At 42.1% G+C, this 24,520-nt stretch overlaps 1 protein-coding gene across 4 annotated transcripts in view; it reads right to left on the reverse strand.

Moving 5' to 3' along the window:
* Positions 1-7,277: 7,277 nt before the first annotated feature.
* The window catches only part of MARCHF3 (membrane associated ring-CH-type finger 3), a 304,581-nt gene continuing 287,338 nt past the window's right edge, over positions 7,278-24,520 (reverse strand). For 3 of the 4 annotated variants that reach the window (XM_077291268.1, XM_077291278.1, XM_077291261.1), the window contains exons 4-5: positions 13,198-13,407; positions 7,285-9,810 (exon numbers count right to left, since the gene is read on the reverse strand). In XM_077291268.1, the coding sequence (XP_077147383.1) occupies positions 9,652-9,810; positions 13,198-13,407 (369 nt within the window). In that variant the 3' untranslated portion in view covers positions 7,285-9,651. Of the gene's footprint in view, positions 9,811-13,197; positions 13,408-24,520 lie in introns of all 4 variants that reach the window. The other variant, XM_077291251.1, reaches the window with a different exon arrangement.

Below are 24,520 nucleotides of genomic sequence, written 5' to 3' on the forward strand. Positions count from 1 at the left end.
GACCGTCCTGTGATTGGTCGAGACCGGTCATGTGACCGCGACGTCATGGAAGGTCCTGCGCGCGCACACCATCTATACGGAACGGACGCCGGTGAGGATATCAGCTGTCTGCGGGTGAGTATAAGCATTTTTTTTATTTTTTTTATTATTTTTAAACATTCTATCTTTTACTATAGATGCTGCATAAGCTGCATCTATAGTAAAAAGATGGTCACACTTGTCAAACAGTATGTTTGACAAGTGTGACCAACCTGTCAGTCAGTTTTCCAAGCGATGCTACAGATCGCTTGGAAAACTTTAGCATTCTGCAAGCTAATTACGCTTGCAGAATGCTAAAAAAACGCGAAAAAAACGGAAAAAAAACGCAAAAAAAAAATGCGGATTTCTTGCAGAAAATTTCCGGTTTTCTTCAGGAAATTTCTGCAAGAAATCCGCAACGTGTGCACATACCCTCACAAAGAGCACTTTATCAAGATGGATCAGAGATGCAATCTGCCTGGCCTACTGGGCAAAAGGTGAAACTCCTCCGGATGGAGTAAGAGCCCATTCAGCACAGGACATTGCATCCTCCTGGTCTGAGAAGGCGGATATCTCGATTGAACTGATGTGTAAGACTGCAACATGGTCTTCACTTTCTACAACCAAAATAAACTTGATTTATCATCATCCTCTGACTTGGTTTTCGGGAGATCGGTCCTCCACACTGTGGTCCCCCCAGGTGATGGTTCTCGGAAAGTCTCTTAGTGGATGCTGTCGTGGTGAGAAGAAAACAACGGATTACTTACTGGTAATTGTGTTTTATGGAGTCCACGACAGCACCTACTCACTTCCCTCCCTTAGATATATATATAGGTATATGTGTATGTATTTTGAATGCGTTATGACCTCAAATAATGTAAAGAAAACAAGTTCATAATCATTTAGAAACATCAATACTAATGTTTTAACTCAGGAAGAGTTCAGAAATCAATATTTTGTGGAATAACCATGATTTTTAATCACAGCTTTCATGCGTCTTGGCATGCTTTCCACCAGTATTTCACACTGCTTCTGGCACAAAAATGTAAGCAGTTCTTCTTTGTTTGGTTTGTGGCTATCCATCATCCTCTTGATTCCAGAGGTTTTCAATGGGGTTCAGGTCTGGATGACAGGGTTTTGATGTGGTGGTCTCTATTATAGACCCATCTCCATTACTAAGCCGTGGGAACCATGGCTGTCTGACCGGCTGTAATGATTTTACAGAAGCAGTCTGTGCTGCGCTGTCATGCACATGACAGCATGGCAGACACTGGATGTTCGGGCCCCCCATTAAAGTGAATGGGGTTCTGGTACCTAAACCTGAACTTTTTTTTTTTTTAACTGTTGAGCCTCACCCGCCACACCCGAACATACAGGATTCCGCCCATCTCTAATTATAATTAATATATTAATATTGGAACACAATTCATTTCAAGCTATTGGTTTGACCCTCCTCTCATGTGGCACCTGAGGAAAATTAATTGCCCACCTCTGTCTCAGACAATCTAATTGTTTTAAGTAGTGACTAGAATTTCTTGCCCACAACAGCATTTTAAGTTTAATTGATGCATGCCATTGTTTTGCCTTTTTTTTTTTTTTTTTTTATAATTCCAGCTCGGATAAAGAAAGTGAATTCAATTGTTTTGATGTTAGACGTGTCATCTAATATATTGAGGCCTCTATTTCTTCTAGAAAATGTAATTTTATTTTTGTTCTTTTTGCCGAACAAAATAAGGGTAAAGCAGCAAAAAAGGTATTATAACCAGATGAATCAGAAAGTCTATTTCTTTAACCTATGTGTTCATGAACAAGAGAGTCCCTGAGGAAATTAGGGCTTATTCTACTAAAGCAATGTCTACCTCTTGGGCAGATAGAGCTAATGCTACTGTTGAACCTATCAATAATGCAGCCTAATGATCTTCTACTTTTTTTAGGCACTACCATTTGTATTTTTATTCTTCTCAGCTTTCTTAGTTATAAAATATTACAAATGATCATCCCTCCTTAGGGAATTTTTTTCCTGTGTTTCTCTAGTGTTGCTGTAATGGGTGAGGGGAAAAATTGTAATTATTTACCAGTATTTGAATTTTCCAGAACACAAGACAGCACTCTACTGATAATACTTTCTTTGGCTTTTGCTTAGGCCTCTTTCACACTTCTGTTTTTTACAATCAGTCACAATCCGTCAAAATGTTGAAAAGACGGATCCTGTGCAGATTGTAAAAAACTGATGCAGTGGATCCGGTTTTTTTTTACGGATTCGTAGCGTTTTCCAAGCCATCTGTAGCATCGTTTGGAAAACTGACAGGTAGGTCACACCTGTCAAACATAGTGCAGGAACAATATTTACAGGTGTGTGTGTGTGATTGTGATTGCACAGCAGTGAAGCACATTTACCATTCATTTATCCATGGCCATAGTTGTCATTTTGATATTACTAAGGGCTCATGCAGACATTTATACAAATTGGTCCAATCTCGGACCGCAATGCACATACTCGTCGAAAGTCACACAACCAGAGCAGGACAGCTTCAGGTATTTCCATAAGGGTGTCACACTTGGGTCGGGAGACCCGCAGCAAGTCCGTGGATTGCAGTCAGAAATCAGATCAATTTGCAAGGATGTCTGCAAGAGCCTTTAGGCTGCATTTGTGTTCAAGATTGCACTGAAGACCTCAGAGTGTTATACACATCTTTTCAGGGAAATTAGAGTACTTGGATTTTGCCGCAAATCAAAGTTTTGGGAAAATTTTGACAAAGCTGACGAGTTCAAATTTGAATAGATTCACTCATCTCAGCTACTGAGGATGTGGGTTCCAGAAAAGACAATTACTGGTGGTAAGTACCGTAATCTTCATTATTGTATACAGTAATAACAGGTATTGGTATTCAGTTTCAGAGCATGCCGTGAACAGTCCATGATTGATGCACCAAGTAACCAAAATATCACTACATTTAATTGAAATATTGGGAGCAAATAAGCGCAAATAGGTTCTTAACTGATAACCGGGGTAACAAGGGAAGTGTTGCAGTCACCTGGTTTAGTTGCACTTAAGCAATATATATAACGCATGGATCAGCTGCTGCAGGACATGGGTCCAAAGGCGAAGGTGAATCCTAGGTATCATGTGTCAAACTCTGCGCTGCTCATAGATTTCCAGCACGATGATATTTTTAATGTTTTATTTCAAATTGTAGGATCACTACTTCCAACATGTGACGCTATAGAGTTCAAGTCCTCTTTTTCTCTGAAGAGACAATTTGCATATTATTTCTAATAGGTTTTAAAGTCAACACATTTCGAAGTCACATAGACACTCTTCCTTAGGATAAGGTTTTGTCCTGCAAGACTTCGAAACGCGATGACTTTAAAACCTATTTGAAATAAAATGCCTTCTCAGAAGCTCTTGTGCGTAGTGGAGGAGTAAGTCCTTCTGTATGCTAACCACTGGGAACTGGTGCTCTAAAAGTAGCTTCTTCTTGCTCTGCGCTGTTGGCACGTGGGCTGGACAGGTGAATTGGGGAAGTGAAACAAGCTGGGCAAGTGTGACCACCTGCCCTGGACAGGTTACATGGTTAGGAGTGGAAACAAGGCCAGTGAGCACCAGAACAAGTATGAAACTAACATATGGATACTGGAGTATGTTTAATGGAGTCCAAAATAATTCTGCCATCCTACCTTGGATATTTAAATTGTATTGTTAATATGGGATAGTCAGTCTCACATCATTTTTGTTTTCCTTAATGAAGACCCTGTATGGCAAGCAGTTCCCTGCAGGTCAAACAAGTCCTCTGCTCAAGGCACACGTGACTCTCCAGATATGACAAGGAAGCTTGAAGAGACATATGGCTTTTTTTTTTTCTGTTGCGGTCGCATTTAGTATATTTTAGCTAAAATAAATTTTTATGGAGGGTATTTAATCAGCCTGTGTTCAAAGCTCCCAAGAATTTCCTTTTGGTGTTCTTTATTTTCCTGTATCAAGTATCTTCCCCATTATCCCTGAACTAGGCATAACACATGATTTTGTCTGGAAGTCCTTTGAAAAGGCGCAGGCAGTTGTTGGACAACAAAAATTGAGTTCTGAAGTTGCATGTGTGCACTGAAACATCATAAACATTGTCTGACAGCAGGCGTATTCCTACCATTTGGAGTTGGGCCCAACTAATGGTCAAGTGGTGCTCAAAATCCAGTGCATTGCAGTATGATTGCAGACCTGCGCAAATCAGTTTACTGTCAGCCTGTTGTGTGTCTAGTGGGATAATGGCCCCCTTGTCTGATAGACTGACCTTTATGTATTGACGGCCTATGCATTGAATAAGCCACTACTATTCGATTAGAAGGGGTTTTCCAACTAAAGCTGTTTGAAGAGGCTGTGGAGATCGTGCAAGTAGCTGCAGGTTGATTTGTACTCTCTTGCACCAGATTTTGCTTTAATGGATGTACAGTTAATTTGCTCCATTGAAAAGAATGGAATAATGTTGCAGTAACTTGAATGGGTGCTAAAAAAATAAGGCGCAGAAAGTACAAACCAGCCTGCAGCTGCACGGAACGTTGAAGAGGCTGTGGCACTTATTCATACAGCTGATCGCAAGGGGCATCCAACAGCCACTGATGTCGTATTTTTAAAGACTGTATAACCACTTTAGTGGCCAATTTCTGTAGGACTGGTGAATCATTAAATGAGTATGGGGACCTCCCAATTTCACTTGAGAAATGCAGGCAATTTAAATGCCCACTCCTTATTCTCAGGGAAGATAATTTGCAACTACAGGTGTCTGACAACTTTTTCCTCCTCCCCATGCAAAACACATACTGTATACTCTTTTAGGATATTGGAACTGCAGTGACGGGCAAACATCCAGGCATCATCATAATTTGGTCCCCAGATTACCGCTGCCCATTTATGTGAATATGTCAGTGTGTTTGGGTTCATTAGTTTGGCGATGAGTATTTGGTAGTTCGGCGTATTTGTATACTTTATGAAGCTAAACGTCAGAGAGGCCCAGCGCCTGTGCACTGCAGTACTGTGATCTGCCATCAACAGGGCAGATAAGTACGCCTGCACAGTAGCATGATGCCAGGGAGCCATGAAGCAAGCAGGACGGCAGCATCTCAAGAAGATGAGAGGCGCTGGACCAGGACCTGCGACACCCATCGGACCGGACCGCCCGCAGGTGAGTATAATAAAACTTATTTTTCTTCTCTTGTAGTTCGGATCAGGGGCTTATATACAGCATTATAGAATGCTGTAGATAAGCCCTGAAAGGTGATGGCCATATATCGGCCAAACCTGGTGACAGGTTCACACTTTAAGCTTCTTAAGGTGGTCATACACCGAAGATAGATGGTGGTTAGGCTGACAGCGATTCCTTGCGACCCACCCCATACACAAGCATACTAAGCTTTGCGATGCATTCATGTGTTTTCAGTGGGGAGAGTACAGCTGCCAGAACCTTCAGGATACTTATCAAACATGCCTGACATTTCTCCCCCCTGTATTTCATATTGGAGGAGAGCACGAATAGTGCAATACATATTAAAAAGTCAGCCGAAATGTTCAGGTTCATATGACATTCATGTAATGTGTGTCCAGCATTAGTGACCACATTATAGATGAGAACTTACTGTTATTTCAGTTTTGTGAGCTCTGGTATAACGGTGTCTAAAGAGGTTGTTTGTTTTGGGACATTTAAGAGACATCGATAGGATATGTCACAAATCTCTGATACACACTAGGATCCGCATCTATCTCCAGAATGGCTCAGTTCAGCAGCAATAAGCATTTCTTGATGGATATTTATTCCCTATATCCAATCGTTTAGTCACTCATGTAATTTGAATCTTGAAAACTTCACGAGGATCTAACCTTTTCTCACCTTGAAACTGCAAAAGCTTTAAGGCTATGTGCACACGTTGCGGATTTTGCTGCGGATCCGAAGCAGTTTCCCATTAGTTTACAGTACAATGGAAACCAGAAAATGCTGTGCCCATGCTGCGGAAAAAACACGCGGAAACGCTGCGGAAAAAACACGCGGAAACGCAGCGGTTTACATTCCGCAGCATGTCAATTCTTTGTGCGGATTCCGCAGCGGTTTACACCTGCTCCATAATAGAAAACCGCAGGTGGAATCCGCACAAAATTCGCATAAAAACCGCGGTAAATTCACAGCTAAAAGGCACTGCCTTTTACCTGCGGATTTCTAAAATCCGCTGCGGAAAAATCCACAGAGGTCCATTCTACGAGGGCACATACCCTTACTGTCACTCTTATTCATTCTCATCAGGACTTCCACAACTCTCTACTGATCAGTCTCTCTCTTACCAAACTTTCTCCTCTCTAATTCATTCTAAATGGTGCAGCCAGGGTCATACTTCTGTCCAGCTGCTACACAGATGCCTCCACCTTGTGCCAGTCATTGTACTGGTTACTCATCCACTACAGAATACAATATAAACTTATCACTCTCACCCACAAAGTTCTCCACAGTTCTGCACCACCCTACATCTCAGTCTACCAATCTACCAGTGCCATCTGTTTTGCAACTGATCTAACATCCTTCATAAACCAACCCTCCCACTTCCGTCTCCAAGACTTATCTTGTGCTACACCATTTCTCTAGAATGTACTACCCCAGACAATCCGACTAATACTTAGCCCACATATTTGTAAGCATGCTTTTAATAACCATCTCTTTATATAAACCTATCACTTCACTAATGTAACTCTTCCCTGTTCCCCCTTTCTGTATTTTTCTCATAATCTGCTCCTTCCAATTAATCTGTCTCCACATCCCCCATGTACCCAATAAGACATGGCAACTGTACTTAGACAGATACTGGTTGATGACTGGTTCATGCAGCATTATTCAAAATTAACTTGTGATTATAATAATGGCTGGACCATACCTGACAAGCACTTTTTACCTTTTGTGTCCTCCCTATTTCCTTACAGATTGTAAGCTTGTGAGCAGGAGCCTCACTCCTCCTGTATCTGTTGAACTACGTTTTATTTTGTGATGTCTTGTTTGTACATGTCCTTTCTTAATTGTATGTAAAGTGCCGTAGAATATGTTGGTGCTATATAAATAGAATTATTATATTATCAAAGAGGTTGTTCGTTTTGGGACATTTATGGCACATTTATGGCACATCGATAGGATATGTCTCCGATGCACGCTAGGATCTCATTTATCTCCAGAATGGCTCAGTTCAGCAGCAATAAGAATTTCTTGATGGATAAAACACACAGGATACAGGCTACAAATCAAAACTTATGACAACCATATCATGGAGGATTTATTACTTAAATAATGCACAATGTTATAATAACTCATAACGTATATGCGGAGTCATTGTTTAAAAACGGTAATACCCCTGTTATCCATCTTCCAGTCAGTGCTGGTGATAAAGTGTCATATCAGGATCTAAAGGGTTAACGAGTTGATCTGTTTAGAATAAAAAATGTCTTTCTTGTTTTGTGTTCTTTGTTTTCATTCTTGATATGAGCAAACTTGAAGTATTAAGTGAGAAGCAAGATCATAATAGTAAGTATCGCAGCCAAAGTAAAGCGGAGGGGAGCGAAACGATCATCCACTCGGCGAACATATCCGGTAAATGTAAGGCTTGGAAAAAATCGTTTCCTAAAAAAATATTTTAGAAACCATAAATATATTTGTATAAAATGTCTTGAAACAAAAATGGAAAAGGAGCATAGGAAAAAAAATGCATATTTTCATATGAGAAGAGTACATCACTGGAGACAAGTATTGTGCTAAATTCTTCATTTTTAATATGGACGGACATGTCACTTGCACACAGTGGGGGCTGATCCAATATTAGTATGTGGCTGCGTTCACACCCGTGTCCTCCACTATGTCCTGTGACCGATCACAATCCTTACATGGGATTCAACTGCAGAATAAAATGCTCAGTTCATCATCAGCTTAGGATCCATTTCATAAAAATAGGAAGAAAACACATAACTAAAGAATAGAAAGAAAAGCCATTTAAAAGGAGATTAACTGAGTGGTCTGCTCTTTAAAAAAAATATTGTTAAGGATCTCCGTTTACATGTCAGGAGTATTTCCCGGGGTATGTTTCCAATATATGCCACTATATAGCTATACAATGATATACGTCAGCCACAATGATAAAAAAAAAGTACAAAGCAAGAATGATAAGTGCAACATACTTTTTTTTGTGGTGGCTCTCTATATGGGACAGTGTTGCTCTTCGCTATGTAGTAAATTAATACTTATGCCACCACATCAAGGAAAGGCCTAGGAATACATTATGTCCAACGCGCTTCAAGCCTTTCTGCTGCATACGGAGAGCATAGTATAAAAATGGGAGGTGAATTCAATAAGGTTGTCTGTGTAGGAAAAGATGTGTCCTCAGGCACGCTTCTCTGGCTGATAGATCCGAACATGCAGATTCTTCTGCTTCCTAGGAGTAGGAGCAGTTTCTTTCCCCTTCTTTAATCACAGACAGATTGAACAACCGATAAGGAAAATGCATCAGTTTCTTAATCTGACTTCCTATTATCTGTAAGGCTACGTTCACATTTGCGTTGTGCGCCGCAGCGTCGGTGACGCAACGCACAACGCAAATGTAAACGCATGCACAACGCAGCGTTTTGTGACGCATGCGTCCACTTTTGCATGGTTTTGGGCGCAGAAAAAACTGCAACTTGCTGCGTCCTCTGCACCCTGACGCATGCACCACAGTGACGCATGCGTCACAAAATGCAAGTGCAACGCATGTCCATGCGCCCCCCATGTTAAATATAGGGGCGCATGACGCATGCGTCGCCGCGGCTGCGCCCGACGCAACGCAAATGTGAATGTAGCCTAATAATGTTGTTGTTTTTTTGTGAATTGAAGAACAGATTAATAAAATTGATGCATTTTGGGCTTCAGTTGTCAAAAATATTTGGTTGTGTTGTATAAGAAAGTGAGATCGCAGCTAAAGCAAAGAATATCAGTGAATTATTTGCTCATAGGAAAATAACAGGACATGTGAATCGCGCAAAAGTCAAGTGTACTTATAACTTTAATGCAACTATGGTTAAGACATAGGGTAAAAATAAGAAAAATGTTGCACCCATGACTGTGACTAATATGTAACATCCTACTGAAGACGTCCAGAGACAATGGTCGGTGTGTAGTCACAGGCTGGATCCCTCGGATGTGAGCAAGTAACAGTACATTGCATTTTCCATCAGTGTATTGGCTCATATGTAAATCCAACTTCTAATACTTTGCTGTATCTTTTTGTCAGAATCCTTTTTTTTCTGTAGAAGCTGTAGAAAGTAAAATCATTTTGGAAAAGGATAATGCCGTACAAAAAAATGTACTTTTAATGTCATAAGAAAACAAAATAAAAAGTTAAAGGCTGCTGGATTACAGAAGTGTAATGCACGATGCCACCGGCTATATGAAGAGGTTTGGCAAGTTAGCAGATACATAATTGCAGCATTCATCACTTAAATTAAAACTGGTTCTGTTGCTCCAGGAGAAATGAGGGTTACATATCCAAGTTAGGGGTTAACAGTCTGTGAATGAAGTCCAAGTGATAGAGGAGAGAGATAGTGCTACAGTGCATGTGCTGCAAGTCCCGGCGGCCGACCTCTCGTCACACTATCGTCTCTTTAGAATTTCTTTTGAGAGAGTGCAGCCCCAGCAACGACTGTTGATTGGAAGGTAAATTGATCGATTTGGGGATCACCAGAATAACCCTCTGATTGGTCCGACGCCATTCATTATATAATCTACAGTGGTATCTAAATGACACCTGGAGGGGAAAGAAGAAAAAAACAGAAAATGATCCAACCATGCTGATCGCAACCAAAGAATATTCAGTTTTAGATTTCAATTATTAGGCCTTATGCTGAAATACTTCATTTTTGGCAGCATGTTTCCCACAGGTGACTGCACTGAAATATGCAATACCTATCTGCTCTCTATCGCGCTTTTGTTGCTTTTTTATACATCTATTTTTTTGGTGCAGATTTCATGCAGTGTTTTAAGGGGTTTTCCACTTCTCGGACAACCCTTCTGAATCCCTGTTTCCCTCTCAATAAAATAATAACACTTATAGTCACCTCCGGTGCCGGCGCTGTTCCAGCGGTGTCACACCTTTTCTCCTGGGGCTCACTTGACATTATTATGTCACGCGATCCCTGAAGCTAATCACCGCTGGCTTCACTTTCTTCTTCTATAGACATAATTGACGATCGGTGGAAGTGAAAGCTGCGGCTTCGCTCTCACATCCTCCAGATGTCTTAATTTGTCAGCAGGAGGGGAGAGTGAAGTCAGTGCTAATGGGCAAACCAGTGTTGACACCGCTGGAACAGCAACGGCACTGGAGGTGAGTATAAGTGTTATTATTTTACTGGGTGGAAACATAGGGATACACAAAGGGTTGTCTGAGTAGTGGAGAACCCCTTATTGCATTTATTAGTGCAGAAACACTGCAATTACGCTCTCACGAAAATCCATAGTTCTGCAGCATTTTTAAATGCATAGTGGGCATGAATTGTCATGAAATCACATCCATTTGTTTCAACCTGTAAATGTTACAGATTTTCCGTACATAGAGATATAAGGGAAAAAAACCCGCAACCTTTATGCTAAATATGACCTAAATGCAGGCGCATTAGCAATAATGGCAACACAAAGATATTCTAGCTTCAGGAAATGAAGTGTATGCTTTATAACATGTATTCTGTTTTGTAGTATATGTTTAGCTTCAATTTATCAAAGTTTTCTATAAATTACTTTTAGAAATGTTCATATACCTGCAGTAAGCAGAATTTAAAAAGCATTTATCTAGACCACATCATTATAATAAAAAGCCGAGTACAAAATGCTGACTCCACATATAAAGAATAATAATAATAATGTCAGAGCTTCAATTAGTGCAGATCAGTTTGGTTTTATGTTTTTCTACTACCAATCCTATATTTTTTGACTATTGATATGAGCTAAGAGGCCACGGATGAACCGACATTTCACAACCAACATGAGTGAGACCATAATGGCCAAGTATTAAGCCCTTCCATTGGTCACAAGGACCGGACTGCTGCAGAGACTGTAGCACTAAGCAGGAGTGGACTGAAAGTGACTTTGGTCCCAAAGTAATAATGGCCATGGACTCGTTAAATGGAACCTGTCAACGGGATTTGCCCCATATTATATTAGGAGCGCTTTATTAGACTCCTAAGGCTATGTTCACACGTTGCGTTTTTGCTGCTTTTTTATGCAAATCAAAATCTACTTTTAGAGCACCAGCAAAAGCTATGAGATATCAGAAATCTCATGTACCCACATTGGGTTTTTCTTCCTGGCCGATTTGGAAAACTAGCATGTCACTTCTTTCAGCGTTTTTGCAGCCATAGAAAGCAATGAATAAGTGCAAAAATGCAGCAAAAAATGTTGCCATCAGTTTTTCCTGTGTTTTTAGTGGAAAAAAAAGCAGGTACAGCAGGAGTTGTGAAACTCATTTATTTTTGTGATTTTCCCAAGGTTAAACCATAACGTATTGGTGTTCTCACCTGAAAATGGACGTTAGGATTAGTACAGTTTAATTAAATTAGTGATATGTGAAAAGTAAACATTGGCCTTAATTTTTTTTTTTTGTACTTTTCATTTTTCATTCAATACTTTTGTTTCTTTTAAATGAAATCTGTCACCTACTTTTTCGTATATAAGCTGCGGCCTTTAGGGGCTTAGGCTTCTTTCACACTAGAGTCGGCACGGGGCCGTCGCTATGCGTCGGCCCGACGTGCCGACGCGCGTTGTGAAAGTGATGCCCGACGTGGGCAGCGGAAGCAGTTTTACAACGCTTCCGATGCCCCATTGTAATGTCCAGGGAGGAGAGGGCGGAGATTCGGCCGCGCATGCGCAGTCGAAAATGGCGGACACGACACACATGTAACTTTTTTTGTGCCGACGGTCCGCCAAGACACGACGGTTACGACGTGTGGCAATCCGTCGCAATGCGTCGCTAATGAAAGTCTATGGAGAAAAAACGCATCCTGCGGGCAACTTTGCAGGATGCGTTTTTTCTACATAACGATGCATTGCGAGGTGCGTCGAATGACGCTAATGTGAAAGTAGCCTTAGCTACAGCTTTCTGTAATGCTGTAGATAAGCCCCGATGTCACCTGAAAGATAAGAAACAGAGGTTATAGTATACTCACCCAGGGGCGGTCCGGTCCGATGGGCGTCGCGGTCCGGTCTAGCGCCTCCCATCTTCATACGATGACGCCCTCATCTTGTCTTCGCGCTGTGGCTCCTGCGCAGGTGTACTTTACCTGTTGAGGGCAGAGCAGAGTACTGCAGTGCACAGGTGCCGGGAAAGGTCAGAGAGGCCCAGTGCCTGCGCACTGCAGTACTTCGGTCTGCCCTCAACAGGACAGATAAAGTACGCCTGCGCAGGAGCCGCAGCGTGATTACAAGAAGAGGACGTCATCGTACGAAGATGGGAGGCCCCGGACCTGCGACGCCCATCGGACCGAACCGCCCCTGGGTAAGTATAATCTAACTTGTTTTTCTTATCTTTCAGGTTACATCGGGGGCTTATCTACAGCATTACAGAATGCTGTAGATAAGCCCCTAAAGGCGGTGGCCGCAGCTTATATATGAAAAAGTAGGTGACAGATTCCCTTTAACTTTTACATTCCATCATTGAGAGCTTTTTTTTTTTATTTTAAAGGGAATCTGTTCCAAATTTTTGCTTTATAATCTGAGAGCAGCATGATATAGGGGCTGAGACCCTAATTTCAGCAATGTGTCAGTTACTGAGGTGCATGCTTTAATTAATTTTGATACAATCACTGTTTCATCGGCTGCGGATCTTTCAATTTTCTGAATGCTGTGCTCTGTATAACCCATCCACATCACTGATTAGCAGCTTTCTGTCAACGTTCAGGGGTGAGACTACACAGAGCAGTTGACTATGAGGCATGAGACACCTAGTTCTGTAGTGATAATCTCCTGCTGATAAAACAATGATTTTATTGAAACAACAAATACAGCCTAGCAATTTACATATTGATGGAATAAAGCTCTCCGCCCCTATATCATGCTGCTCTCAGATTACATATCAAAAACCCTGCAGATAAATTCGATAAATTCACAATAACAAATATGGTTTTGAAAATCTTAAGATACTTACAAGTGTCCAAAAGAGGTAAATTGTAAAGAGTGCAACAGTGAGTGCAATAAGTCCAACTGCTTCTAGTCGGCTACTGAAGTGCAGGTGATCCACTGCTCCTCGAAGACATAACCATCCTGAAATGGTGGCAAGTGGTGTTATGAATAAGAAGCACACCATGTCCCCAAATAGTGTCCTCTTCTCATGTTGGGGGCCAGGATTCCTTAACCACTGCATAGCAAAAGAAACAGGGTAAGACCAAGCCAATATCCCATGTGCACAGACTGAGAGAATGCAATTAATTCTCTCTATGACATAAAAAAAAACCCTTGTTACTCACAATCACATATCATATTTTTTAGTGATCATTCTTTTATTATTCTCCTTAATTTTTGGGTGGAAACAGAAGACAGAACAATGGACAGTATTAATAAAAAAGGAAATGTGTCAGCAGAAAATGACCAATTGTTTAAATATGATTTTTTTTTCTCAATATTTGATATTTATTTTCACATTTCATATCACTGTTTATTTTTATAAAATTCTGACGCTTTAAAATTTCACACTGCCCAAAATGCGAATAGGCAACTTTACTATAAAGCACTTTTTAGCAGTTACATGGACAAAGACAGCAATATCAAGACTCTGACTCACTGACTTGTACAGGAGGGCTTTGCATGTATGCTTTTATGTGAGAGTGGGTTATTGTGAAGGAAGGGGGAAGAGGTGAGCTGTGACATCACATACTGTAAATGGGGGATTGTGCGTTATCTACGGTATCTACCCTGTAATGATAAAGTGACAGAACCCAATGTATAAGTCTAGTATTAGGCTTAGTGGTCAGTGTCAAAATTGCAAGATTTTAAAAATGTGTTTCTTTAGTATATACAGTAATATTAACAATTCTAAAAATTAAGAAAAAAATACATTTAACATATGAAATAGATGTAAAGAGTGGATTATTTTCTGATGACCCATTCTCTTCATGTGATGACTCGGATATAGGAATGTTCATTTCCATTACTTGTGCAGTACATTATGGGCTGCATTTTACATTTCATCTATTTGAAAAAAACAAACTTTCTACATTGCTCATTTTTTTTCCAGCCAACCATATTTTTCAGGGTCGACAGAGGACAAACAGCAGCCACATGTAGATATTACATAATTTTACTCCTAAATATGTGAAGTCAACATTCTAGAAATCAGCCCCAATGTTCGTACGCCATATGCCGGGGGCTACTGTCTTTGCGACACAGAAGTTGTTGAAACAAGTGGTCTTGGACTCTAAGGCTAGGGCTATTTGGCGACATGTGTCACAGTACAGGATTCCTCCGAAAATGTGAGCGACATAAACATTATTGCCTCTTGCCTGTGACTTGCAGCCGTACGACTACTTAATAGCTCTGATTCTGCTGTAAGTGAAGCATCAAGTTGACGATAAGTTTCGGGCGATTTGCATTGACGTCCATTGCAAGTTTGTTGTGTGCGTCTTGCAACCAGTGACAGAAGATCCATCACATTCGGAAACATTTGCAGCAGTTTTGCAGTTTGTCACAAGTCACAACTAGAGTTCGGAATCGGTCACTGAATGTGAATGTGCCATATTCGTGCCCTACTCGTGCCACATTTATGCTTGATGATCGGTTCCGAACATATTCGGTCATTTCTACTCCCACTGACTCCAATGACGTTCGGCAAATATTGCAAATATAATATTCGCCACCAATCGTAATCGGAACCGAATTTTGAAAAATTCGCTCAAGTCTAGTCACAACACAACGCCATAAGAGATCCAATGCTGCAATGTGTCGCTGTGATCCATGATGTGACAAATGTTGTGATGATGTAGCCCTAGCATAAAGCATAGAAGGGACTTTCTAATTCTTATTTTGCAGATGTATTTGACCACAAATGACCCCCACACACCCCCGCAAAAATATAAAACCATGATCCTCATTGACTACCTGTGGTTGTATTAGAAAACACAGATCGATCTGATCCCAACATGATATACACTCACCGGCCACTTTATTAGGTACACCTGTCCAACTTCTTGTTAACACTTAATTTCTAATCAGCCAATCACATGGCGGCAACTCAGTGCATTTAGGCATGTAGACATGGTCAAGACAATCTCCTGCAGTTCAAACCGAGCATCAGTATGGGGAAGAAAGGTGATTTGAGCGCCTTTGAACGTGGCATGGTTGTTGGTGCCAGAAGGGCTGGTCTGAGTATTTCAGAAACTGCTGATCTACTGGGATTTTCACGCACAACCATCTCTAGGGTTTACAGAGAATGGTCCGAAAAAGAAAAAAAATCCAGTGAGCGGCAGTTCTGTGGGCGGAAATGCCTTGTTGATGCCAGAGGTCAGAGGAGAATGGGCAGACTGGTTCGAGCTGATAGAAAGGCAACAGTGACTCAAATCGCCACCCGTTACAACCAAGGTAGGCCTAAGAGCATCTCTGAACGCACAGTGCGTCGAACTTTGAGGCAGATGGGCTACAGCAGCAGAAGACCACACCGGGTACCACTCCTTTCAGCTAAGAACAGGAAACTGAGGCTACAATTTGTACAAGCTCATCGAAATTGGACAGTAGAAGATTGGAAAAACGTTGCTTGGTCTGATGAGTCTCGATTTCTGCTGCGACATTCGGATGGTAGGGTCAGAATTTGGCGTAAACAACATGAAAGCATGGATCCATCCTGCCTTGTATGGAGCATCTTTGGGATGTGCAGCCGACAAATCTGCGGCAACTGTGTGATGCCATCATGTCAATATGGACCAAAATCTCTGAGGAATGCTTCCAGCACCTTGTTGAATCTATGCCACGAAGAATTGAGGCAGTTCTGAAGGCAAAAGGGGGTCCAACCCGTTACTAGCATGGTGTACCTAATAAAGTGGCCGGTGAGTGTATGAACCTCAGTCTGCCGCTCACAGATTCAGCACTGTCCTATATTAGCTGATTTTTCTGGTGTCACGCGCTGCCCAGCATGTGACTGCTAAGAATTCAGTGTGACCTTACAGAGCGGTCATTCTCCCTATATCAAATCTACCAGACATTGCTTTTCTCTATCTTACATTCAATTTATCTATGTAAAAACTCAATTTTAGTTATATAAAACCTTAAAAAAACATATAACCCTTTGGGGTCTAAAAAAACCAGTATTTTTTCTATTTCTCATTTCCCTATTCTAAGGTTTTTTTATTTTTGTTCATCATCACCATAAAATGACTTGATTTTTTTAACTAATTGTATTTTAAGAGGCATCCTTTTCATATTTTTTGGGGGTATAGCGAGTGGAATGGTGGAGCTCACTGTGCTGTGATAGAACAAAGCAGCGCCATACACTGTGATTGTTGTGGAGGTGGCTCCTGTTTCAGCACCATCAAGCGCTTGGCATTAGGGGTTGTAAACAATATTTTTTTCAACTTTTTTGTTATGAAACTCACTAAAATAAACACATTATATGGAATCCAGCACCATGTGTGTTTTCCTGCAGACCTATCATAGGGGAAATACCGCTGTACACAGTTCCTATTAAAGACCATTACCAATTCACATAGTGCGGGCTGCTCAGTGTAGCATTCTGGCTAATAGATGAGGCCCTCACTGCATTCGTCCAAACCAATGAAATATTTATATACGGAAACTTTACTACAAAAGTTGAGTTTGCAGATACAGGGCAATAATTAGAGAGGTGCTGGCAGGGCATGTTCCCTGAGTGCGGTGTGTCACAGGAGGTGCCAAGCTTCTCTGCCTACACCAGGGCTATTCGATAGTGGGCTAATGTAGTAAATTAAATCTTTGCCCTGGGTGAAAGAAAGCCAAGTTACCACTCACCTATAGGGCCGTTTATTAATTGCACACTTCTTGTAGAGGTGTATGTCTCAGTAATGGCCAGCAGATGTCAGTATTACCACTACCATATCAGCACAATCGGAGGATACCGTATTACAGATACAGGTATCGCGCCATAGCTGATATTTATGCCGTCTCTTTGCCTTTTCAAGCACATTAATCTCTTATTTATTATAGGTAATCCGGATGTAATACCTGTATACGAAATATTAGAAAGCTAAACTATTACAATGAATGCCTGAAATGCATCAGGCATTCTTTTCTGTGACATGGGAACAGAAATAGAAATCTAATATGTGTCCACTACACCGCAGGTTAGATCTGTGACAGTATTGGAGATGCAGCACTGACGTCCTCAATAAAACTGATATTTTATAGTGAATAGTAATGTCATTGCACACATATCTATATATACTCTGGAGAAAATGGTTAACAGCTGCTGGTCTTTAGGACACTGGTGACTGTGGCAGCTCTTGGGGAGTCCCATTGGCCCACCATTGAGCTTATATCATGTGTGTCCTGATAGTGTGAAAAATTATTAGCTAGTCATAAGTTTTAGCTTTACCATCTGAGAACAGACCCTGATTCCAGCGATGTGTAACATCCCAGGTAATCGGTTGTTACAGTGGTATTGCCTTCCTTTCGGGGAGGGTGATGCCATGCTTGGAAGCGAGGAAAAGATCCCTTTAACAGGTAACACATCCATGCAACACGTTCTGACTCCAGGCCAGAAGGGGGAGCTCTGATCCAGTTTGTGGGTGGCTCCCCTATATCTATTGTGGATGAAGGAAGAGTTAGAGGGTAGTCTGTGAGAGGAGAGTGGAGAGAGAGTAAGCAGACAGAGAGTTCAGGAAGAGAGCTGGGGCCGTGCAGACGAGCAGATCTGCAGCTCCTGGAAAGGAAAGAGAGGAATGGAACAGTTTGTAGAGAGTGTGAAGGAGGAAAGAGCAAAGGTGAAGTAAAGAGCTGGAGAGAAGCTGCAACTGAGCTTCCTCCACGCTGAAGCGCAAAATACCGGTAGCTGGAAGACCGAGGTTGTGGGGATAACTTCATGCCCAACAGCAGAAACTGGAGGACAGTAGATTGCAGGTTGCCTGTCCGCCATTAACACCCGAAGGCACAGTAACAGATGGAGCCCAGAGTCATCCTGAGAAACCCGGTAAAAAGGCTTGAGTTACCTGCCATGCAGGTAGTGTCCTACCAACAAGGGGGACAGAGAGAACGTGAGGACCTTGTGTGAGGCCTAAGGCAGCAAGGAACTACAACACAGCACTGAAAGGAAGGTTTCCAACCGCACCTGCAGCAGTGGACGCAGAGAAAAAGATGGCGCGCGGTGGCCACCTGGAGGGTGGAGAAGCAGCAGAGGACTGTCCCGGATGATGGGAGGGGGACCCGGACCTACCGACGCTTGTGGATCCGAAGCTACTGGGAGCGCAAGTGGAGGAGCTGAGCCGCCAGCTCCTGAGCATGGAGCTGACCACAGTGGGGAGATGGAAGGCGGTCTGGATGCTTATGCCTTGCAGCCCGCTCAAGCCTACGTTGGGGGTTTAGAATGGGTCCGCCGCATCATTGCTGTTGGTGAGAGAGACCTCACAACTTGCTGAATAATAAAAATGTTGTTGATATAATGTTGAAATATTTGAATGTTTGCACCTTTAAATGTTGCACTACCTCAGAATAGAAAAAATGTTGACCTTGTTGCACTTTCGTAAAAGTGATAGTATTTGATACTGATAAAAAAAAGTTAACCCGTAAGGGAATTGAATAGTGGTTTATATATCAGACAGTTAACATTGGTATTACAGAAAGTTCTATATTTTTGGTAAAGCTAATGTTTTGCACTTGTATATATGCTCCTGCAACGTTAAAGAAAATTGCCTCCCATAAAGGGAAGAAAAAGTTTGCTTAATCTGTTTAACCTGTTGTAAGCATTTCAAAAATTTTTGTATGTCTTTAACCTGTTTTTGTTTTCCCAGTCCGGGAGTACTGGATTTAACGGGGGGAGGGGGGGGGTTGTTACAGTGGTATTGCCTTCCTTTCGGGGAAGGTGATGCCATGCTTGGAAGAGAGGAAAAGATCCCTTTAACAGGTAACACATCCATGCAACACGTTCTGACTCCAGGTCAGAGGGGGGAGCTTTGATCCAGTTTGAGGGTGGCTCCCCTATATATATATATATATATATTGTGGCTGGAGGAAGAGTTAGAGGGTGGTCTGTGAGAGGAGAGAGGAAGCAGACAGAGAAAGTTCAGGAAGAGAGCTGGGGCCGTGCAGATGAGCAGATCTGCAGCACCTGGAAAGGAAAGAGAGGAATGGAACAGTTTGTAGAGAGTGTAAAGGAGGAAGGAGCAAAGGCGAAGTAAAGAGCTGGAGGGAAGCTGTGACTGAGCTTCCTCCACGCTGAAGCGCAGAATACCGGTAGCCGGAAGGCCAAGGTTGTGGGGATAACTTTATGCCCCAAAGCAGCAACCAGAGGGCAGTAGATTGCAGGTCGCCTGTCCACCATTAACACCCGAAGGCACAGTAACGGATAGAGCCCGGAGTCATCCTGCGAGACCCTGTAAAAAGGCTCGAGTTACCTGCCATGCGGGTAGTGTCCTACCAACAAGGGGGACAGAGAGAACGTGAGGACCTTGTGTGAGGCCTAAGGCAGCAAGGAACTACAACACAGCGCTGAAAAGAAGGCTTCCAACCCCACCTGGCTAGGGGGTTCTCAGCATCGCTTCCAAGCTGGCCGGATCATACCTGTACTGCCTTACACCAGTAAAGAGGTAAAGAGACTGCAACCTTGTGTCCTCTGGTTTCTTTCTACACCATCTTTATCTACTACCACGGGAGCCCTGGGGACCCAGCTTCACCTGTGGGAAGCCATACCATCCCTACTGCCATAACATCACCCCAGTGGACTCCTTTAAGTAGCGTCAGTCATCCCTGACCGAATACCACAGGTGGCGTCACAAACATTCTTATTCCTAAAAACCCATTTAAAGACCTTTCCTTTAATTTGGATGCCCAGGACTACGGACCGGGTCACTGCCACAGTGACCACCCCTTTAATGACAACCGGACCAGGTACCGAGTATCCCTAAGGCCCTGGCGGGAGCTCCAGATGTATCAATTGCTGGGCTGCTTGCTTCGGTTCACCCATGGCTCTGACAGCGGCATTTAACATGCACGCGCAGGGAGCGCGTCATTACCTCCTCCCATAGGTGCCGTGTCACATGACAGCGGGTTGCCGATAGGATGGCATGACAACTCGGGGTCAGCAACAGACCCCTGTGGCTGTCATAGCCTGATAGCTTTGAGCGCCGCCCAGTGGGTGGCGCTCATAGCAAGTGATGTATTCTGTTACATGCAGGCAATCTGATCATCGCCTGCATCTAGCAGAGCCGATCGGGTTATGGCAGCTTCTAGTCCCCCATGAAGACTATTGAAGCATGCCAAAAGTAAAAAAAAAATTAAAAAAAAAATATTGAAAAAAATATAAAAGTTCAAATCACCTCCCTTTCACCCCATTCAAAATAAAACAATAATAATAATAATTAAAAACCCCCCACATATTTGGTATCGCCATGTTCAGAATCGCCCTATCAATATAAAAAAATAATCAAATCGGTAAATGGCATAGCGAGAAAAAAATAGGCCAGAATTACGTTTTTTTGGTAGCTGCAACATCGCAATAAAATGCAATAATAGGCGATCAGAAGATCATATTGGCACCAAAATGGTATCAATAAAAACGTCAGATTGGCACGCAAAGAATAAGCCCTCACCTGGCCCCAAATCCTGAAAACTGGAGACGCTACGGGTCTTGGAAAATGGCAACATTTTTTTTTACAACCTCTGGAATTTTTCTTCACCACTTAAATAAAAAAGAACCTAGACATGTTTGGTGTCTGTGAACTCGTAATGACCTGGAGAATCATAATGGAAGGTCAGTTTTAGCATTTCGTGAACACGGTAAAAAAAATCCAAAAAACAATTGTGGAATTGCACTTTTTTTGCAATTTCATGCATTTGGTATTTTTTTCCCATTTTACAGTATAAGATATGGTAAAATCAATGGTGCCACTCAAAAGTACAACTTATCCCACAAAAAACAAGCCCTCACATGGCCATATTTACGGAAAAATAAAAAAAGTTATGGCCGTGGGAAGAAGGGGAGCAAAAAATGGAAACACAAAAACGAAAATACCTCTGAAAGAAGCCAAGTATTCAGAATATTCAATCTGAATGTTGGTTTACCCTCCCCGTAGTATCCAGTAATCTTCACAATCACATCTTAATCACCATGAGCAGTCAGTATACATTAACCCAAATGCTACTGCAGTGTCAATCAATCAATATTTTCATAATTAAGAGTTGACACTGCAGTTTCTTTGGCGTTACACACTTGTCACTTATGTCCAGCCATCCACATAAATACTTTGCCTTAGGATTTATCTTAAAACCATTACAGCGGACACATAAAGCACGGTACCACCAATGCCATAATTCTGCATTGTTGGCTAGTCGTCCGGCTGGCTTGTAGCCACTGCAGATGAGAAAATAATGGCAAGTGGAAAATTTAATTCACTAATAAAAATGTCACACAAACATGGGCAAACAGCGTATATCGTAATATCTTAAAGTGGCTGTGCAGATTCAACACGGAGGCAGCGCACAATTATATGATACTTGGACAGAAGCAAAGTACAAAAATTCATTTCTAATTATAACAGTAAAGAAGCTCATTAAAGCCATAACCGTAAGTAAAGCCATTACCATCTCCCAAATTGGAATTCTTTAATTAAGAGAAAAGCGCTGAAATTAAATGCAGGAATCCCTTAAAGCCTAGCAGTTCTGGGAGGTAGGTGACTCATGAAATGAGAAAGCATAAAGAACATTGTGTACAAAGGGCAAAGATATTCCTAAATCAGAATTATTTCCACGCAAAATCACACAGTAAATCCCTGGATACTTATTCTTCATGGACGAGGAGTATAATATGACGGCATACCAGATATTTTACAATTCTGTAGAGCTATATGTCATTGCCGTCCATGCGAATCAGATGTGGCGTCTACATCGACAGGTCCCATATTTTACTAATGAGAATATGCTGAACACGTAAACGATGATAATATATTTATATACCATAACGAAAGTATAGAAGACTACAATTCTTATCTCCAAATACAACATTAAAGAAAAATGCTACAGCCATATCTGTATTTTTTCTTACAGATAAGTATATCATTTTTCTTTCCATATCCCATTTGTATGATCATAAGGTGGATCTAGGGCACTCGTTTAGGAAAATAATAAAAAATACCTTCAGTTACTCTCTACGGTATTGATGGTTTCTAATACAGGAGAAATCCTAAGTGCATATATGCTGCCGACACCTTATAAATTCATGCCAATAGTTATTCAGGAGGCCGGCAAGTGCTTCTACAAGTCACTACAGTGGTAACAAACTAGTTGCATGCCACATCTAGAGCTCACTCACATTAGCATATAAAATGTGCCATTTCTGGGGCGGCTGAGGGCCGGTGTTGTTAGCATGGGAAGGGGCCAATATCCATGGAGCCTCCCAGCCTATTAATAACAGCTCACAGCTGTCTGCGTAACCTTTACTGGTTATTAAAAAGGGGGGACCAGTCACATGGGTAGTCATCACTACAGGACAGACAAGGGAGGAGCATTGGAACAGCAACTGATTTGCAGATAAGCAATATGTATTTCAGCTCTACCTCACCCCCTTCAACTGAAAAGTCAGAGGCCAGGATTAAATCTGTTTTGGAAAATTATCATCCCCGTTATCAATGATGTGTGTCCCTATACACTCTGAAACCATGTAATCAATGCTAACACTGTCATCTTATTCAAACAAAAGGCGTACCTAACTTTGATTTACCAGATATGCCTCTCCCGAGCTAAAAGCCTATAAATGTAAAGGGCAGGTAGGGTCCAGAACTAATAAACAGCCGTAGGCCTTCTTCCCATGTCCGTGTATCCAGTTATTTTTATTGGCAACACAGATGACAAGGGCCAATACAAGTCTATGGGTCCATGAAAAGCACATACAGCACACTGATAACATGTGTGTGCCATCCGTGTTCTGTCCGTCTTTAACATTGCAAAGTATTGGAGATGCTTTGCAACTTATTTACTTCTTTATCCAAACCGGAAAAACACTGATGACACGGATGGTAAAAATGGACACACAGATGACACACTGATGAAAAAACTGATGACACCGGAACCGGGTTATTCACATATATGTTTTACGCAGACTTGTGAAAGAGGCCTGTCAATGATGGGAAGAGTGCTAAACCAACAGCAAACTACAAGAAACTGACCAGCACCTCCAAACAGACTAAAGTGAGTGTGAACAGGAGCAAGCTACTGTGACTGCATCATATACAAACAAAAGTATTCAGCAGCATTGGGACTGGTGAGCTCTCATGAACTGGCTAAGTATAAGTATATTCCATATAGTAGTAGTCCACATTTCATGTATTCATTGTCTGCATACATCTTGGCACGTACGGAGTGCTGCTGTATTCTTTTCTTTGTACATTAAGTAGTCATAGCAGGTTGCAACTGTTCACATTTGGTTTATTCTGTTCGGAGGTGCTAGTCAGTTTTTTATTTTATGTAGTATACTGTCATCTTATTGATATGGGAACAGGAAAATCCTTTTGTTAATGCATTCATACATTTTCAATCAGAGTAACAGAGGAACTATACAACACTTTTTCCAGGACGTCCCCCTGACAGCACATTGGAGGACGTCCTCCTCCTCCTTGCAGGGACAGGAAACACAACACGAGAGGTTAAAGGTCCCACTCCACCCCCTTTTCCTCAGTGTTTTTCCTGTCCCTGCATGGAGGGACACACGAGAGGAGCAGCGCTATACAGCGTGAAGACTCACCACACCGGAGGGCTCGGGGGATCGTGCGGCTAGGCCAATATCCTTCCCCTGCAGTATTAAGCCCCAGGCAGAAAATTCCCGGTGGCGCGCCTGACGGCCTCTCCTCCCGGCATCTCAGCGTGTGTTCCACCTGGTGGAACGCGGAAGTGAGCGTCCTTAAAGGCGCTAAACACAGAGCGCCGCAGCGTTTCATTCAGCGTTCCTTCTGGAGTAAGGAGCGCCAGATTTGAATGGTGGAGAAGCGTTTTGGCTGCAGGACACAAGAGTTGTGGGTCTGTGCTAGCCAGACTGTGGGAAAGAATGCTGGAGACTAAGGGTGAGTGCGGCAGATGCTGCTATATCCCTCATTTTGTTGCTTGTATAAAAAAAGCTTATTTATACGGGGCATTTCTCAACAGAGAATGTGGAGGACAGAAATGAGGAGACCGGGGTAAGTGCGCAGTGCGCAGATTACTTACATAGGATCGCACGCAGACTGAGCCGTTCTTATTCTTATTGTAGGATAAAGAGGCCACTCAGACTCCCCTCTCTCAGGCAAAAAAGTCGGGCAAGGTGGTAGCAA

The sequence above is a fragment of the Ranitomeya variabilis genome, chromosome 1 (genome assembly GCF_051348905.1).
Source record: "Ranitomeya variabilis isolate aRanVar5 chromosome 1, aRanVar5.hap1, whole genome shotgun sequence".
Classification (NCBI taxonomy): Eukaryota; Metazoa; Chordata; class Amphibia; order Anura; family Dendrobatidae; genus Ranitomeya; species Ranitomeya variabilis.